General features: G+C 36.9%; 1 protein-coding gene across 1 annotated transcript; it reads right to left on the bottom strand.

The window, feature by feature from the left end:
- Positions 1-2,433: 2,433 nt before the first annotated feature.
- Positions 2,434-19,486, bottom strand: LOC141107350 (uncharacterized). Its single transcript, XM_073598037.1, has 2 exons — positions 19,411-19,486; positions 2,434-3,494 (listed from the first exon to the last, which is right to left on the bottom strand). The coding sequence occupies exons 1-2, from the start codon at positions 19,484-19,486 to the stop codon at positions 2,434-2,436; spliced, it is 1,137 nt and encodes a 378-aa protein (XP_073454138.1).
- Positions 19,487-19,867: the final 381 nt, after the last annotated feature.

Genomic DNA, 19,867 nt, shown 5'->3' with positions numbered 1-19,867 from the left:
GCCTGTGATACTTATGTACATGGGAGGAGTCCGTGATACTTATGTACATGGGAGGAGTCTGTGATACTTATGTACATGGGAGGAGTCTGTGATACTTATGTACATGGGAGGAGTCTGTGATACTTCTGTACATGGGAGGAGTCTGTGATACTTATGTACATGGGAGGAGCCTGTGATACTTCTGTACATGGGAGGAGCCTGTGATACTTATGTACATGGGTGGAGTCTGTGATACTTATGTACATGGGAGGAGCCTGTGATACTTATGTACATGGGTGGAGTCTGTGATACTTATGTACATGGGTGGAGTCTGTGATACTTATGTACATGGGAGGAGCCTGTGATACTTCTGTACATTGGAGGAGCCTGTGATACTTCTGTACATGGGAGGAGCCTGTGATACTTATATACATGGGAGGAGCCTGTGATACTTATGTACATGGGAGGAGCCTGTGATACTTATATACATGGGAGGAGCCTGTGATACTTATGTACATGGGAGGAGCCTGTGATACTTCTGTACATGGGAGGAGTCTGTGATACTTATGTACATGGGAGGAGCCTGTGATACTTATGTACATGGGAGGAGCCTATGTACATGGGAGGAGTCTGTGATACTTATGTACATTGGAGGAGCCTGTGATACTTATGTACATGGAAGGAGCCTGTGATACTTATGTACATGGGAGGAGCCTATGATACTTATGTACATGGGAGGAGCCTGTCATACTTATGTACATGGGAGGAGCCTGTCATACTTATGTACATGGGAGGAGCCTGTCTTACTTATGTACATGGGAGGAGTCTGTGATACTTATGTACATGGGAGGAGCCTATGTACATGGGAGGAGTCTGTGATACTTATGTACATGGGAGGAGCCTGTGATACTTATGTACATGGGAGGAGCCTGTCATACTTATGTACATGGGAGGAGTCTGTGATACTTATGTACATGGGAAGAGTCTTTGATACTTATGTACATGGGAGGAGCCTGTGATACTTATGTACATGGGAGGAGCCTGTCATACTTATGTACATGGGAGGAGCCTGTCATACTTATGTACATGGGAGGAGCCTGTCTTACTTATGTACATGGGAGGAGTCTGTGATACTTATGTACATGGGAGGAGCCTATGTACATGGGAGGAGTCTGTGATACTTATGTACATGGGAGGAGCCTGTGATACTTATGTACATGGGAGAAGCCTGTGATACTTATGTACATGGGAGGAGCCTGTCATACTTATGTACATGGGAGGAGCCTGTGATTATTATGTACATGGGAGGAGCCTGTCATACTCATGTATATGGGAGGAACCTGTCATACTTATGTACATGGGAGGAGTCTGTGATACTTATGTACATGGGAGGAGCCTATGTACATGGGAAGAGTCTTTGATACTTATGTACATGGGAGGAGCCTGTGATACTTATGTACATGGGAGGAACCTGTGATACTTATGTACATGGGAGGAGCCTGTCATACTTATGTACATGGGAGGAGCCTGTCATACTTATGTACATGGCAGGAGCCTGTCTTACTTATGTACATGGGAGGAGTCTGTGATACTTATGTACATGGGAGGAGCCTATGTATATGGGAGGAGTCTGTGATACTTATGTACATGGGAGGAGCCTGTGATACTTATGTACATGGGAGGAGCCTGTGATGCTTATGTACATGGGAGGAGCCTGTGATACTTATGTACATGGGAGGAGCCTATGTACATGGGAGGAGTCTGTGATACTTATGTACATTGGAGGAGCCTGTGATACTTATGTACATGGGAGGAGCCTGTGATACTTATGTACATGGGAGGAGCCTGTGATACTTATGTACATGGGATTTTTTCACTTTTTACTTTGAATAAATTTGCAAAGATTTCAAACAAACTTCTCTCACGTTGTCATTATGGGGGATTGTTTGTAGAATTTTGAGGAAAATAATGAATGTAATGCATTTTGGAATAAGACCGTAACACAACAAAATGTGGAAAACGTGAAGTGCTGTGAATACTTCCCGGATATGCTGTATGTGTTCTGTAACAGGATCTGTAGGTCTGTCAGCCAGTCTTGTGGTCCCCTTCCAGATCACATGGCCCGGCCCTATCTTATCTAGTCTGTTTAGGTGCAGCATTTACAACAATAAAAGCATATAGGAATCTTGCCTGTGCCCCCCCCCCCCCCCCCCCCGCTCACTCTTCCCTGTGATTGACAGCAGCGAGAGCCATTCCTCTGAGCTAATGAGCAGGGAGAGAGAGTGCACAGCGCTGGATCGAGGTCTGGCTTAGGTAAGTATGGGGGTGGAGCTGCACACAGAAGGTTTTTTACTTTATTGAGCAGAATGCATTTAGGGAAAAAATAAACTTCTGCCTTTAACTTAACTTTTTTAAGTCTAACTTTATGGCTATGATAGGGGAGCTGATAAGTCGTTATGTAAAAGTGTAGTGCAGGTGACAGGTTTTCTTTACAGGGACACCAGGGAGACCAGGGACACCAGAGACACCAGGGACACCAGGGACACCAGAGACACCAGAGACACCAGGGACATCAGAGACACCAGAGACACCAGAGACACCAGGGACATCAGAGACACCAGAGACACCAGAGACACCAGGGACACCAGAGACACCAGAGACACCAGAGACACCAGGGACATCAGAGACACCAGAGACACCAGGGACATCAGGGACACCAGAGACACCAGAGACACCAGGGACATCAGGGACACCAGAGACACCAGAGACATCAGAGACACCAGAGACACCAGAGACATCAGGGACATCAGGGACACCAGAGACACCAGAGACACCAGAGACACCAGGGACATCAGGGACACCAGAGACACCAGAGACACCAGGGACACCAGAGACACCAGAGACACCAGGGACACCAGAGACACCAGGGACACCAGGGACACCAGAGACACCAGGGACATCAGGAACACCAGGAACACCAGAGACACCAGAGACACCAGAGACACCAGGGACACCAGGGACACCAGTAACACCAGAGACACCAGGGACACCAGAGACACCAGGGACACCAGGGACACCCGAGACACCAGGGACACCAGAGACACCAGGGTCACCAGAGACACCAGAGACACCAGGGACACCAGAGACACCAGGGACACCAGGGACACCAGAGACACCAGAGACACCACGGACACCAGATACCCCAGGGACACCATAGACCCCAGAGACACCAGAGGCACCAGGGGCACCAGAGGCACCAGGGACACCAGGGACACCAGAGACGCCAGGGGCACCAGAGACACCAGGGACACCAGAGACACCAGGGGCACCAGAGACACCAGGGACACCAGGGACACCAGAGACACCAGAGACACCAGGGACACCAGAGACACCAGGGACACCAGGGACACCAGGGACACCAGAGACACCAGGGACACCAGAGACACCAGGGACACCAGAGACACCAGGGACACCAAAGACACCAGAGACACCAGGGACACCAGAGACACAAAGGTCTATCCAACTCTCATGTCACCTTGGCACCCTCTTGTTGCATGCTGTGCTTGATCAGCTTCTACCCCAACCACAGCAGCCAGGGCTTTGAAAGCTCTGTGGACACTGAAGTGCTCACAGCCGACACTGATGGGCGGCACAGATTGGCATAATTGAAGGGCACTTACTGGCATCACCGATGGGCACTGCTGGGGCTGCACTGATAATCAGGGCACTGAGGATCAGTGCCCTAAATACCTGTACAGGTCTCCCCTGTGAGGGGATGCCACTGATCGGCTCTCCTCTCCTCACACTCTGTCAGTGTGAGGCAATGAGAGCCGATAACCGGCGGCATTTCCTTTTTAACATGTGATCAGCTGTGATTAGACACAGCCAATCACATGGGTAAAAAGCCTTGTCATTGGCTCTTTATCGAGATCGGGGACACACCATGTCCCAGGGACACTGGGCGCCCCAGCGGGCATGCAAAGGGCGGTGAGACTGGGGCGACGTCATGTGAATAAGAGAGCACCCCGCCCACCGTCATTTAGTCTATACAGCGGGCAGGGTTTTTTTGGTTTTTTTTGGTATAGAGTTCTGTTGGAGGCATCTACTCCTGAAGAAGTGAAAGTATTGACGAAACGCGTCGAGTTACGAGATCCATTCCTCTCCTGTATTGCAATCGTCTTGGTTATGTAAAGCAAGCATTTTGAAATATACCAGCTTGATGTACATTATATATTGTTACATGTAACCCATTGGCTTGATATGACAAAATATTTTTTTTATGTGTACTTTATAAATTATAAATGTGTCAAATCCTTGTACAATAAATTACTATATTATGACTTTTGTGTTATGCCTCATTTAAAGTCCCATGGGCCAATATTGTTTGTGTGTGTTATATATTGGGATGGAGGTATGGAACGATAGGCACCTAGTCATATTTCTATTTTACCTAAAAATTGGGTATTTTTTTTTCTTTGCTTTCCCTCCTTTTTCTTTTTTTTTTTTTTCTTTCCCGATAATTTAGAATTTGTTGGATTAAAAGTAAAAAATAAAAATAAAAATGGGGTATAATATTGTGCTTATTTGCACTAAAATTCATCTTATCCTCCAGGGCCTCTGCTTCCAGAGAAATATCACTTGTTTGGAGGTTTATAGTCATTTTCTAGTAAAAAAAAAAAAAAATGCAGATTTTAACCTGGGTTCAAAAAATTAGAAAAAATTGCAACAGTAGACAAGTGGTTAATGGGCAATTGGGCTGACTATTAGATTTGATAAGCCTGCCAGAGGAAGTGCTGTTATTGGCAGGATCTCCAGGTAAGAAACAGGTTTACAAAAAAAGATTTGCTTTAAAAACGTTGTACATTGAGACCCCATTCACACCTGAGTGTTTTGTAGCTTGAAGCTCCAAAACGCTGGAGGAGAAAAAACAAACATTCTCTATGGAGATCGGTTCGGGTCTCCACTCCATGTCGCCTGACGCCAAACACCTGAAGCTCAAAAAAAGTTCTGGGGGTTTTTTTGCAGCTCGAATCGGGCAGATTGAGCGTTTTTGGCATGTTTTTATTTTCATAGAAATTAATAGAAACGCGCCGTTCGCAGTGTTTTTGTGCTCATTCGCGCGTTTTTTTTGTTGAGCGTTTCTGTGCATTTTTCTGCTCAAATGAAAATAATGTTAAAAAAATTAAATAGTAATAATATATGAATAAATAAATGTAACATAAATACACAAATAACTAAAAATCATCATAAATAAATCAAATAAGTTAATAATATGTAATAATACATAATAAATAATAAATAACCCCTAACCTTAAAAAATATTAAATACATTATTATTAATAATATTAATACTAATACCACTAATAATAAAATAACAATAAACACCCCAATCCAAACAAAAAAATAATTATTAATATTATTAATAATAATAATAATAATGTATTTATTTTGTGTTAGGGTTAGGTTGTTTAGTTCTTTATTATTATTCTATTTTTAAGGGATAGGGGTTAATTATTTATTTATTATTGCTTAGTTTTAATTTATAGAATGTATTTATTTTTTATTTATGATTTTTATTTATTTGGGTATTTATTTTAATTTTTTTAATTCATTTTTTATTATTTTTATTCTATTTTTAAGGGGTAGGGGTTAGAGTTAAGGGTTAATTATTTATTTGTTATTGCTTAGTATTCATTTATTGAATTTATTTATTTTTTATTATGATTTTTATTTATTTGCGTATTTATTTTATTTTTTTTAATTCATTTTTTATTATTAGGGGTAGAGGTAAGGTAGGGGTTAAGTTAAGGGTTAATTAATATTTATTTATTTTTGCTTAGTATTAATTTATTGAATGTATTTATTGTTTATTTATGATTCTTATTTATCTGCGTATTTATTTAAATGTTTTTTAATTCATTTTTTTATTATTATGGGTAGGGTTAGGGTAGGGGTTAAAGTTAAAGGTTAATTAAATAATTATTTATTTATTATTGCTTAGTATTCATTTATTGAATTGATTAATTTTTTTTATTTATGATTTTTATTTATTTGCGTATTTATTTTAATTTTTTTAATTCATTTTTTATTATTAGGGGTAGGGCAGGGGTTACAGTTAAGGGTTAATTATTTATTTATTATTGCTTAGTATTCATTTATTGAATTTATTTTAAATTTTATTTATGATTTTTATTTGTTTGCGTATTTATTTTAATTTTTTTAATTCATTTTTTATTATTAGGGGTAGGGGTTAAAGTTAAGGGTAAATTATTTATTTATTATTGCTTAGTATTAATTGATTGAATTTATTAATTTTTTTATTTATGATTTTTATTAATTTGCGTATTTATTTGCGTATTTATTTTACATTTATTTATTCATTTATTATTTTTATTATTATTATTATTAGTAGTAGTAGTAGTAGTAGTAGTAGTGGTGATAGTAACAGTAGTATTAACGCCTAAACCCTAACAAATAATAATAATAAATAACCCTAACCCAAACTCCCAATCATCACCCTATCTAGCCTTAACTCTAACCCCTTACCCTATTGGAAAAAAAATATAATAAATGAATAATAATAATAAAATAAATAAAAGCTAAAAAAAAAAGCTAAAATACCTAGCAAAAAATGATGCAACAGATAATAGTTTTCTCTATTAGCTAATAAAAAAATCCAAAGCTCAAAAACACTGTATAAAAACACGCAAGTCGTGCATAAAAACGCATGAGAAAAGCGCTCATAGAGCGGCGTATATGACTTTAGCACGATGAAGATATAATTAGGCCCAGTTGAAGGTGATCCGGTCACACCAACCCCATGTAAGGGCAATAAACACAATTCTTGGCGTCCATCATCCAGACATCAGCCCGGCGGGTAACGCAACAAACAAAGCTGCAGAAAGACGAACGTAAACAGCGTAGCAGGTTTCCCGAAATGTGAGTGTTAAGAGACGAATGGCAGGGGGGGGGGCGCGCCATTTACTAACACCGGTTAACGCAATCCAGACGACCAGCTGTCACTCCAGACTGACAAGTACAATGACAGTACATGTCCATCTCTCCGCTCTCAATTCCCAAACGCCAATTCCTTCAGGGCCCGGGGTCAGCGGCCAAACTCGCCATAACACAAACTACTGCCAATCCGACACAACCCCGAGACAACCAAACTTCACCGAAAAAATAAAACACCCCAATTTTCTTCTATTTTATATGATGGAATTATATTCCCTATTTACACGTCATACATTGTTTCATTAACTGCAAATAGTTCAGGATGAATTACATTGTATTCTTTTCCTGTTGGATTTGTCACAAGTTCCTTATTTCTATAGACTGAGATTTGTGTCTCTTTCCTCCCACAATGGTGAGAATTCCCCACAGTGCCCCTCCCACAATAGGGAGATTTCCCTAAGTGCCCCTCCCACAATAGGGAGATTTCCCCATAGTGCCCCTCCCACAATAGGGAGATTTCCCCACAGTGCCCCTCCCACAATAGGGAGATTTCCTGCAGTAGTTTGTGTCTCTGCCCCTCCCACAATGGGAAGATTTCCCCATAGTGCCCCTCCCACAATGAAGAGATTTCCTGCAGTAGTTTGTGTCTCTGCCCCTCCCACAATGGGAAGATTTCCCCATAGTGCCCCTCCCACAATGAAGAGATTTCCTGCAGTAGTTTGTGTCTCTGCCCCTCCCACAATGGGAAGATTTCCTGCAGTATATTGTGTCTCTGCCCCTCCCATAATGATGAGATTTCCTGCAGTAGTTTGTGTCTCTGCCCCTCCCACAATGAAGAGATTTCCTGCAGTATTTTGTGTCTCTGCCCCTCCCACAATGAAGAGATTTCCTGCAGTATTTTGTGTCTCTGCCCCTCCCACAATGAAGAGATTTCCTGCAGTAGTTTGTGTCTCTGCCCCTCCCACAATGATGAGATTTCCTGCAGTCATTTGTGTCTCTGCCTCTCCCACAATGGGAAGATTTCCTGCGGTATATTGTGTCTCTGCCCCTCCCACAATGGGGAGATTTCCTGCAGTCGTTTGTGTCTCTGCCCCTCCCACGATGATGAGATTTCCTGCAGTAGTTTGTGTCTCTGCCCCTCCCACAATGGGGAGATTTCCTTGCAGTAGTTTGTGTCTCTGCCCCTCCCACAATGATGAGATTTCCTGCAGTAGTTTGTGTCTCTGCCCCTCCCACAATGATGAGATTTCCTGCAGTAGTTTGTGTCTCTGCCCCTCCCACAATGAAGAGATTTCCTGCAGTAGTTTGTGTCTCTGCCCCTCCCACAATGATGAGATTTCCTGCAGTAGTTTATGTCTCTGCCAGTGGCGGCCCGTCCATAGGGGGCGCAATGGCACTGCCCCCCCCCCCCTCCAGGCAGTCAAAAAAAATGTCAAAAACAAAATGTTAATACTGGCCCTTTAAAAAAAATACAAAAAAAGGGCCTTAAGTGCACTGTGTTCGGACGCCAGACACAGTGCACTTATGGGAAGCATCATGTCTACGCAATCACAAGATTGCAGACGTGGCACTTCATTTGTGGGCGTTTAGCCCGCCTTGCGGCACTTTTCGAAGCGCCGAGTAGCTTCCGCCCGGTGCTTGTAGTATATATTACTACGGCCGGGTGGCTTGATTGACATCTCAGTTTGATGTCACTTCCTGTTTTCATTCTCATATTGCGCCCGGGAGAAAGGAAACAGGAAGTACTATGAGAGGAACGGACGGACCTCTCCATCGCCGCTGGGGAAGTGGACACCACACAGCAAGGTAAGTAGTACCGCTGTGCTCCCGGGGGGGTTCGATGTGACACAGGCAAGGCTGCATTTGGGGGACACAGGAGGCTGCATTTGAGGGAAAAAGGAGGCTGCATTTAACGGACACATGCTGCATTTGGGGGACATGGGAGGCTGCATTTGGGGGACACAGGAGGCTGCATTTGGGGGGACACATGCTGCATTTGGGGGACACAGGAGGCTGCATTTGGGGGACACAGGAGGCTGCATTTAAGGGACACAGGAGGCTGCATTTGAGGGACACAGGAGGCTGCATTTGAGGGACAGAGGAGGCTGCATTTGGGGGACACAGGAGGCTGCATTTGGGGGACACAGGAGGCTGCATTTGAGGGACACAGGAGGCTGCATTTGAGGGACAGAGGAGGCTGCATTTGAGGGACACAGGAGGCTGCATTTGAGGGACAGAGGAGGCTGCATTTGGGGGACACAGGAGGCTGCATTTGGGGGACACAGGAGGCTGCATTTGGGGGACACAGGAGGCTGCATTTAAGGGACACATGCTGCATTTGGGGGACACAGGAGGCTGCATTTGGTGTGACACAGGCTGCATGTAAAGACAGACACCTCTGGGGACACCTGATGGCATCTGGTGGCAGGCGACATGGCAGGTGACACACTCCCACTGATTCTGCATTATGGTGAGTTGAATGATTTCATTTTATATTACAATGTAATGATAGAAATAATGCGCTTCAATCATCCTGACACCATAATAACCATGGTGCCGGGATAATTGAAGTGCTAACACCAGGTGTTTGGAATATCTTTATCTGCTGATTGTTAAACTTTCTAGAATACACATTGCTATTGTTGTGTAGGATCTGGGGCTGCTGTCCCTCCATCCCACTCTCCCTCCATCCCTCATTCATCTCAGACGCTAACCACACCACCTTAGAGCCACGCCCACTATTTCACTGAAACCACACCCATTTTTACCAAGTGGGAGGGGTCAAAAAGGAAGGGCGGGGTCTGGCGCTCCCCCATCCTAAAACTTCACCAGCCGCCACTGGTCTCTGCCCCTCCCACAATGGAGAGATTTCCTGCAGTATAATATGCCCCTCCCACTTTTGGGAGATTACCTGCAGTATATTGTGTCTCTGCCCCTCCCACAATAGTGAGATTTCCTTCAGTAGTTTGTGCCTCTGCCCTTCCCACAATGGCAAAATTTCCCTGCAGTAGTCCCTCAGCCCCTCCCAAAATGGGGAGATTTCCTGTAGTAGTTTGTGTCTCTGCCCCTCCCACAATGGTGAGATTTCCTACAGTAGTTTGTATCTCTGCCCCTCCCACAATGGGGAGATTTCCTGTAGTAGTTTGTTTCTCAGCCCCTCCCACAATGGTGAAATTTCCTGCAGTAGTTTGTGTCTCTGCCCCTCCCACAATTGGGAGATTTCCTGCAGTAGTTTGTGCCTTTGCCCCTCCCACAATGGGGAGATTTCCTGTCGTAGCTTGTGCCCCTCCCACTTTTGGGAGTATATTGTTGCCCTCCCACTTTTGGGAGATTACCTGCAGTATATTGTGTCTCTGCCCCTCCCACAATGGTGAGATTTCCTGCAGTAGCTTGTGTCTCTGCCCCTCCCACTTTTGGGAGATTACCTGCAGTATATTGTGTCCCTCCCACTTTTGGGAGTATATTGTGCCCCTCCCACTTTTGGGAGATTACCTACAGTATATTGTGTCTCTGCTCCTCCCACAATGGTGAGATTTCCTGCAGTAGATTGTGTCTCAGGGACTTCTTTTGTGAATTTTTTCGCAAGTAAGGCGGCCCACTGAAATGAATGGCTGCCCCACACACACACAATGCACAGAAACGCGTGGAAAAAATGCTCAGGCGCGAGCTTTCGTACCATGCCGATTATAAACGCACCTCACTAGACAAGCGATTGAAGAGATTGTATAATCGATGGATATTATCTCTTCCTTATTCTGCACAATAGTTTCGAAATGGACAAGAAAAAAAAAAAGCACCTCCCTCGGCTCGGAGATCGGAGCTCCGCGAGGTGAAATGTAACCCAATCCGAGACAAAACAATGTAACCAAAATATTGATCGAGTTCTGGGATCGTCCTTCGCCTTCCTCTTCGCCTCCCCGCCGCTCATCATCATATCAAGTTTGAAAACGTTACAAAATATCAAATTGGAGTTTATTTAACCAACAGAACGTTTGTTTTCCCATCCACCAAAAATAAACGGGTGACACGCGATCCGGGCGCAATTCCCTTTGATGGTTTATTCCAATTTCTGAGAAAATAAGAAAATATTTACTCCCCCCTCCCCCCGCCTCAATAGAAGCTCCCCGTATTGTTTATATATATCCGTATTTATCTGTTGCTATTTTTAGAAGAGTTCATAGTACAAAATGATAAAAATACGCGTCAGACCCGCCCCCAATTCACCGAGCGAGAGGCGGGCGGATCTCCTCCAATCCCAGCGGAGGAATCCTCGCCAATCGTCTCTTCTCTCTCCCGTCATCTGGACGCCGTTCTCTGAGAACATTTCTGGTGACTTTTTTTTACCTTTATTTAGATCAAAGCTTTTCAACAAAAACATCCTCGTTACTCCCGACTACTTCTACTTATTAGAAACAAACGCAGGAGAACGGCTTCACGTTTTTATTTTTTTTCTGAACATTTTAAAATTTTTATTAAAAATGTATTAATTTAAAAAATTATTATTTTTATTTTTTTAATTTGTTTTTATTTTTATTATTATTTTTTTTTTACATAAGAGGTGCAAGAACCTGAATTTGGTTTTTAGCTTCTTTGCAGTCCCTGTACAGCAGAGCTTAGACTGGAACAGGAAGAAGCAGCACGAGGCCTCAGTCTGTTCTTGTACTGATGAGAAGCATGCTGATAGGAGGAGAAAACAGAGCAACAGAGGGATGAGCGCATTGGTCTGTTTCTGCCCTTTCACTGTCCAGTCATAGGCCGGGGGCGGTTCCATGACGGTCTGGGCTCAGAGGAAGAGGGCTGGATGATGATCACTGTCATTCAGCCTGGAATACTGGTGTCATTTAGTAGCATAAAAGTATCATACTGGACAACTCTGGACTGAAGATACGCTTTGCAGCAAAAGTTGATTTTTTAAAATATAATTTACTTATTTATTTTAAGATATTTTTTCTGTTATTTTATTATTTATTTTATTATTATTTTCATTACTTATTTTATTTTTTATGTATTGTTTTCATTATTTAATGGTATTTTTGTTTTTAAATTCTGACTGGAGTTCTGCTTCATTTTCAATACTTATTTTTCATTTTTCAATATTTTTTAAATCCAATTTATATACTTATTTTAAGGCATTTTTATTTTTTTCTGTTATTTTATTATTTGTTTTATTATCATTTTCATTACTTATTTTATTTTTTATTTATTGTTTTCATCATTCTGACTGGAGTTCTTCTTCTATTTTTAATACTTATTTTTCTTTCTTTTTTCTATTTTTTTATTTTTTTTTCAAAAAATTACTTATTTATTTTAAGGCATTTTTTTCTTTTCTGTGATTTTATTATTTATTTTATTATTATTTTCATTACTTATTTTTATTTTATTTTTATTTAATGTTTTCATTATTTAATTGTATTTTTGTCTTTAAATTCTGATTTGAGTTCTGCTTTATTTTTAATACTTATTATTATTATTATTTATTTATTTATTATATATTTATTCTTTTTTCTATTTTTTCCATTTTTTTTAAAAAATGTACTTATTTATTTTAAGGCATTTTTATTTTTTTCTGTTATTTTATTATTATTTTCATTACTTATTTTTATTTTAGTTTGTATTTATTGTTTTAATTATTTAATGGGATTTTAGTTTATAAATTCTGACTGGAGTTATGCTTTATTTTTAATACTTGTTTTTAATCTATTTTTTTTTCAAAAATCTAATTTACTTATTTATTTTAAGGCATTTTTATTTTTTCCTGTTATTTTATTATTTATTTATTATTTATTTTATTATTATTTTCATTACTTATTTTATTTCAATACTTATTTTTCATTTTTTCATTTTTTTAAATCTAATTTACTTATTTATTTTAAGGCATTTTTTCTGTTATTTTATTATTTATTTTATAATTATTTTCATTACTTATTTTATTTTTTATTTTTTGTTTTCATCATTTAATGGTATTTTTGTTTTTAAATTCTGACTGGAGTTCTGTTTTATTTTTAATACTTATTTTTCTTTCTTTCTATTTTTTTCTTTTTTTTTTTTCAAAAATCTAATTTACTTATTCATTTTAAGGCATTTTTATTTTTTCCTGTTATTTTATTATTTGTTTTATTATTATTTTCATTATTTATTTTTATTTTATTTTTTATTTATTGTTTTCATTATTTAATGGGATTTTAGTTTATAAATTCTGACTGGAGTTATGCTTTATTCTTAATACTTGTTTTTAATCTATTTATTTTATTTTTTTTTTCAAAAATCTAATTTAATTATTTATTTTAAGACATTTTTATTTTTTCCTGTAATTTTATTATTTATTTATTATTTATTTTATTATTATTTTCATTACTTATTTTATTTTTTATTTTTCATTATTTAATGGTATTTTTGTTTTTAAATTCTGACTGGAGTTCTGCTTTATTTTCAATACTTATTTTTCCTTTTTTTCATTTTTTTTCAAATCTAATTTACTTATTTATTTTAAGTCATTTTTTCTGTTATTTTATTATTTATTTTATCATTATTTCATTACTTATTTTATTTTTTATTTATTGTTTTCATCATTTAATGGTATTTTTGTTTTTAAATTCTGACTGGAGTTCTGTTTTATTTTTAATACTTATTTTTCTTTCTTTCTATTTTTTTCTTTTTTTTTTTTCAAAAATCTAATTTACTTATTTATTTTAAGGCATTTTTATTTTTTCCTGTTATTTTATTATTTGTTTTATTATTATTTTCATTATTTATTTTTATTTTATTTTTTATTTATTGTTTTCATTATTTAATGGGATTTTAGTTTTTAAATTCTGACTGGAGTTCTGCTTTATTTTTAATACTTGTTTTTATCTATTTGTTTATTTTAATTTTTCCAAAAATCTAATTTACTTATTTATTTGAATGCATTTTTATTTTTTTCTGTTTATTTATTATTTATTTTGATATTATTTTCATTTCTTATTTTTTATTTATTGTTTTCATCATTTAATTAGATTTTTCTTTTTAACCACTTCAATACCGGCACTTAGACACCTTCCTGCCCAGACCAATTTTCAGCTTTCAGCGCTGTCGCAGTTTGAACGACAATTGCGCGGTCATACAACACTGTACCCAAACTACATTTTTATCATTTTGTTCCCACAAATAGAGCTTTCTTTTGGTGGTATTTGATCACCTCTGCGGTTTTTATTTTTTGCGAAACAAATAAAAAAAGACCGAAAATTTTGAAAAAAATAAAACTTTTGCTTTTGTTTCTGTATAAAAATTTTGTAAATAAGTAAGTTTTCTCTTTCACTGACAGGCACTGATAAGGTGGCACCAATGAGGTGGCACCAATGAGCGGGCACTGACGATAGGCACTGATATGCGGCACTGATGGACACTGGTAGGCCGCACTGATGGTCACTCATGGGTGGCACTGATGGGCACTGATAGGCGACACTGATGGTCACTCATGGGTGGCACTGATGGGCACTGATAGGCGACAGTGATGGTCACTCATGGGTGGCACTGGGTGGCACTGATAGGCGACACTGATGGTGACTCATGGGTGGCACTGGGTGGCACTGATGGGCACTGATAGGCAACACTGATGGTCACTCATGGGTGGCACTGGGTGGCACTGATGGGCACTGATAGGCGACACTGATGGGCACTGAAAGGCTGCAAAGATGGGTTCTTATGGGTGGCACTGATGGGCACTGATAGGCGGCACTGCTGGGCACTGATACGCGGGACTGATAGCATCCCTGGTGGCACTGGCAGAGGTAGGCATTGGAGTGGGCACTGATTGGCAGCTGCCTGGGCACAGATTAGTATTTCCCTGGGGGTCTAGGGGGCTTCCCTGGTGGTCCTGGGCGGCTTCCCTGGTGGTCCTGGGTAGGATCCGAGGGGGGGCTGCACTGATAAACAATCAGCACAGACCCCCCCCTATCAGGAGAGCAGCCGATCGGCTCTGTCAGACGTGAGTGAGGAAAAGCCGATCACCGGCTCTTCCTATTTACATCGTGATCAGACACAGCTGATCACGTGGTAAAGAGTCTCTGTCAGAGACTCTTTACCTAGATCGGTGCTGCGGGGTGTCAAACTGACACCCCTCAACAACGATCGCCGCAATGCGCGCCCCCGGGGGCGCGCAGCGGCTCAATATCCTGCGGACGTCATATGACGCCCAGTCAGGATATTGAAACCACTTTGCCGCCGTCATTCTGCTATATGGCGGGCGGCAAGTGGTTAAATTCTGACTTGAGTTCTGCTTTATTTTTAATACTTATTTTTATGTTTTTATCTATTTTTTTTATATTTTTTTTTAAAAATCTAATTGTTACATTTTTATATAAGTTTATTATAATTTATTTTTTATCATTATTTGTCTTACTTATTTTATGTTTTATTTATTATTTTATTTTTGATTATTAGTTTTTTACTTATTTTTTTTTCAATCTATATGTTATTATTTTTTTATAATGATTTGTTTTACTTATTTTTGATACTTATGTTTTATTTCATTTTTGATTTTTGTTTTTTCAACAATTTCAATCTAAATGTTACTTATTTCATTTTAGGCATTTTTATTTTATTATCATTTTTATTACCTATTTTTAATTTTATGTTTTGTGTATTGTTTATTTTTGGCGCTACACGCTTTTTCTTAAGATTATTTATAAGTTTGGTATATTACCTATTTGTGTCAGCTGCCGCCCCACTACAGCGCAGAAATACACCTTTTTTATTTATGATATGTGAAACCTTGTGAGCTGGTTTTTTAATTATGTTTTGATTATTAGTTTTTTAATTTTTTTTTTCAATCTAAATGTTACAAAATGTTATGCTTTTAAATTTTATTATTATTTTATTAAGAACATGACTAAAAAACATGAGCTCAGTTGAAAAATCAGCACCACATCCCCATTTAGTAGACATGCAAAAATAAAAAAGCATTGGGACTTTTTAGGTACTGAAACCAGCATAGTTGACTCATTATTGTTTTATTATTTATTTTATTATTTTCATTATTTCATTTGAGTTTTGTATTTAAATTCTGACTGGAGTTCTGCTTTAACATTATTATATGTAACTTTTCATTTGTGTTGAGCTCCCACTGGGATTTTCAGCAATTGGCAATATATATATATATATATATATATATATATATATATATATATATATATATATATATATATATATATATATTTCTAATCTGCGCCAGCGAAATTTTCTGCAGTTCATATTCAGCTGTTCCCAGAATCCTTGTCCCCCTGCTCATGTTTTATTAATTATGTGATTTTTGTTTATTCATTTTATTTAAAAATTTTAAACTAAATGGTACTTATTTAATTTTAGGCATTTTTATTTTATTATTATTTTATTATTTATTTTATTATTTTCATTGCTTATATTTTTTATTTATTATTTTCATTATTTAATGTGATTTTTGTTTTTAAATTCTGACTGGGGTTCTGCTTTATTTTTATGTTTTTATTTATTATTTCAATTTTGATTATTGTTTAATTATTATTTTTTTTAATCTAATTGACTTTTTTAAGGCATTTTTATTCTATAGTTATTTTAATTTATATTTATTATTATTTCTAATCTGCGCCAGCGAAATTTTCTGCAGTTCATATTCAGCTGTTCCCAGAATCCTTGTCCCCCTGCTCATGTTTTATTAATTATGTAATTTTTGTTTATTCATTTTATTTAAAAATTTTAAACTAAATGGTACTTATTTAATTTTAGGCATTTTTATTTTATTATTATTTTATTATTTATTTTATTATTTTCATTGCTTATTTTAATTTTATTTTTTATTTATTATTTTCATTATTTAATGTGATTTTTGTTTTTAAATTCTGACTGGGGTTCTGCTTTATTTTTATGTTTTTATTTATTATTTCAATTTTGATTATTGTTTAATTATTATTTTTTTAATCTAATTGACTTTTTTAAGGCATTTTTATTCTATAGTTATTTTAATTTATATTTATTATTATTTTTTTTATAATGATTTGTTTTACTTACTTTTAATACTGTTTTTATTTTAAAAAAAGTATTGCGTGTCCCCACGCAATTTGAAGCTGACCATGCGATTAGACTTTCCACTTAATTATTTTCCCCCCAAAACTGCAATGCAATTGAAGACAAAACATGGCGGATTCAATGGATCTCACGGAGATAGGAATTACCTGGAATGACACCCACTGAAAAATCCAAATTTTTACATATGATTGTTATTTTATTTTATTTTTTTTTCTCGTTTTTATAATTGTAATTATAAATTACATTTATTTTTACAAGTATAATTTGATTACAATTTTCCCTCAACTTTTCTTTCAATAAACTTTATCAAGGGTGTCATTCCAACCATATAGACATAAATATCTATAACGGCAAGTTTTGTTTGTAAATGATATATGTTATATATTTTAGAAAATGATGTAATAATATAAAAACATTTAAACTGTAAGCTAAAGTAAATACAAAAAAGTATATATTTAAAAGAATTGTTATATTATGTGTGCTAAAGGTAATAAAATTCATGATAAAAAATAAATAATAATAAACATAAATAATAAAATAACAAAAAAATTTAAAAAAATGGCTAAAGATAAATTAGTAAATTAAATGGAAAAAAATCTAATAATAAATAAAAAAAACAAACAAATATAAGTCACACATATAATTATAAAAAAATCAATAAACAATTCACTTCTAAATTTTAGGTATATTTGGTAATTCACAGTTGATTGGGGAGGGAGGGGGGCACAACAACCCAAGCCCCCTCCATCTTATTTATTTATTTTTTTTTTACATAAAAAAATAATTATAATTATAAAACGAATAATAATAACCATAAATAATTAAATAGTGAATTAGTGGAAAAAAATAATTACTCAAAAATCAAATAAAAATTAAAAAAACAGATAAAAATAGGTAATAAAAATAATTATAAGAAATATATAATATATTTTTTTTTCAAAAAATTTTATTGAAAAGAAAGGTTTTTAGTATATGCAGTATATGAATATGACCATTATATTTTCAAAATCAAAGTACTACAGTTGAATCAAGATATTAGTCAAGCAGTTGTCAATGTGTGAAGATAAGGATGGCAATGTAAATCACATAACAGATAATAAGTAACATATAAACTTGGTTAGGTCCCAAAACATATAATGAGAAGGATATTTGAAAAATTCAAAAGAAAGGGGGAAAAAAAAAGAAAGAAGAACGGGTTGTGGTGGAGGGTGAGTGATGGAGTGCAGAAGCTCTCTATCTAGGATAATAATAATAAACATAAATAGTAAAACAGCAATAAAAAAAAGCCTAAAAATAAATAAGTAAATTAAATATTGTTTGCGAATATATAGAAAACAAAATAAAGTTGCTGCCCCACCAAAGATATCCCTACGGATGACATCAATACTCAAAAGTCAGAACAGCACATGTAACAACAAACAGAATCCAACCAAAAATATTCAAATATATATAGAGCTACACAATTTAAAATAAAAGCAAAACAAAAAAAAAGGACCAAAGAAAAAAAAAAAAACTATGTTAAACCAACTTCCCCTTAAAGTGCAGTGCACAAGGAAGTGATGTCTATCTTATCAAAAATGATATATATATATATATATATATATATATATATATATATATATATATATCACAACTGTTCACAACAGTATTGTATGAAATATCAGATATCTTTTTTTTTTTTGTCTTTGTGTAAATTTTATTTTTTTTTGCCAAATTTCATTTGATTATTTATTTATTAACAGAGATTTTTTTTTTTTTTTTAGACAGTATTTTTTATTTTTCTCAATTTTTGTAGTTCTACAAACCCTAGCCCTTTTGTGATTTTTTTTAAGGATTTGTTTTTGTGAATATACATAGAAACACAGAGGAGAAAAAGACTGAATAGTCCACCGAGTCTGCTCTTTTATTTTTAACATTTAGGCCTCATGCACACAGGCTGTTAAAATAATGTTATGAAAATGCCAGTATCTTTGCAGTGATTTTTTTTAACTTTTTTCAGCTTTTTTCAGCGTTTTTGCAATAGCGGTTTTTAGCGGTTTTTAGCATTTTTGAGCGTTTTTCCGTGTTAGCGTTTTTTAGCGGTTTTTTTTTTCTCAATTTTTTTTTTTTTTCAATGGATCAAAAACGTTAAAAACCGTTGGTGAATGACGTTTTTGAGCGTTTTTGAGCGTTTGTCAGCATTAGAGCGTTTTTACAGCTGAAAAACGTCTCTCAGAACCCACTGGTCCTGGGTTTTTTTTACAGCTTAAAAACGCCTATGCCACTTGCAGCTCAAAAACGCCTAGGTGGGCATGAAGCCATAGACTAACATAGACAGGCCTTTTTAAGCTGCAAAAAAAGCTCAAAAAAGCAGCTGTAAAAACGTCCGTGTGCATGAGGACTTAGTATTTTTTTTTTTCCACAGAAAAACCTTGAGAGACCCCGTCTACAACCAACCTACACCCCCTTTCTGAGAAGTGTCCATCTGCCGGTGGTAGGGATACTCGCCGGCCTGAGAGGACCAGTCAGCCATGGTGCCCACTGCAATTCCGTATCCCAAATGATTTAAAGGAGAACTCCCCCCGCTGTTACAGAAATAATACAACATATCCATACTTACCAACATGGTTGTCCCAGCACACGGTTACCCCGCTCCATGATTAGCATTTTATATACACCTAAATCACGCCCACTTTATGTCCCACCCAGGCTCCGCCTTTAAATATGTGGGGACCTGGCCTTCACAAATGCTTTCTGGGTTGGACACCGCCTCTTTATATGTGGGGGACCGCCCACTCAATCCCCCCGAATTAATATCTTTTTTGCGTTACTCTTTTAGTACAGTCATTTAAATAGGGTTGGTGACGTGATTCCAGGACACGGCCCAGGACGCAACATTGCCAGGACCGAGGGC

Source organism: Aquarana catesbeiana, linkage group LG09 (genome assembly GCF_042186555.1).
Source record: "Aquarana catesbeiana isolate 2022-GZ linkage group LG09, ASM4218655v1, whole genome shotgun sequence".
Lineage (NCBI taxonomy): Eukaryota > Metazoa > Chordata > Amphibia > Anura > Ranidae > Aquarana > Aquarana catesbeiana.
The sequence above is the reverse complement of the archived record's forward strand: the minus strand, read 5'-3'. Positions and strand labels throughout refer to the sequence as shown.

Bases quoted from the DNA above. Each gene is read 5' to 3' on its own strand.
- LOC141107350 (XM_073598037.1), bottom strand. From the start codon at position 19,486: ATGGCTGACTGGTCCTCTCAGGCCGGCGAGTATCCCTACCACCGGCAG. The intron at 3,495-19,410 runs GTTGGTTGTAGA...AGAGTTGGATAG, and splicing joins TTCTCAGAAAGGGGGTGTAG to ACCTTTGTGTCTCTGGTGTC.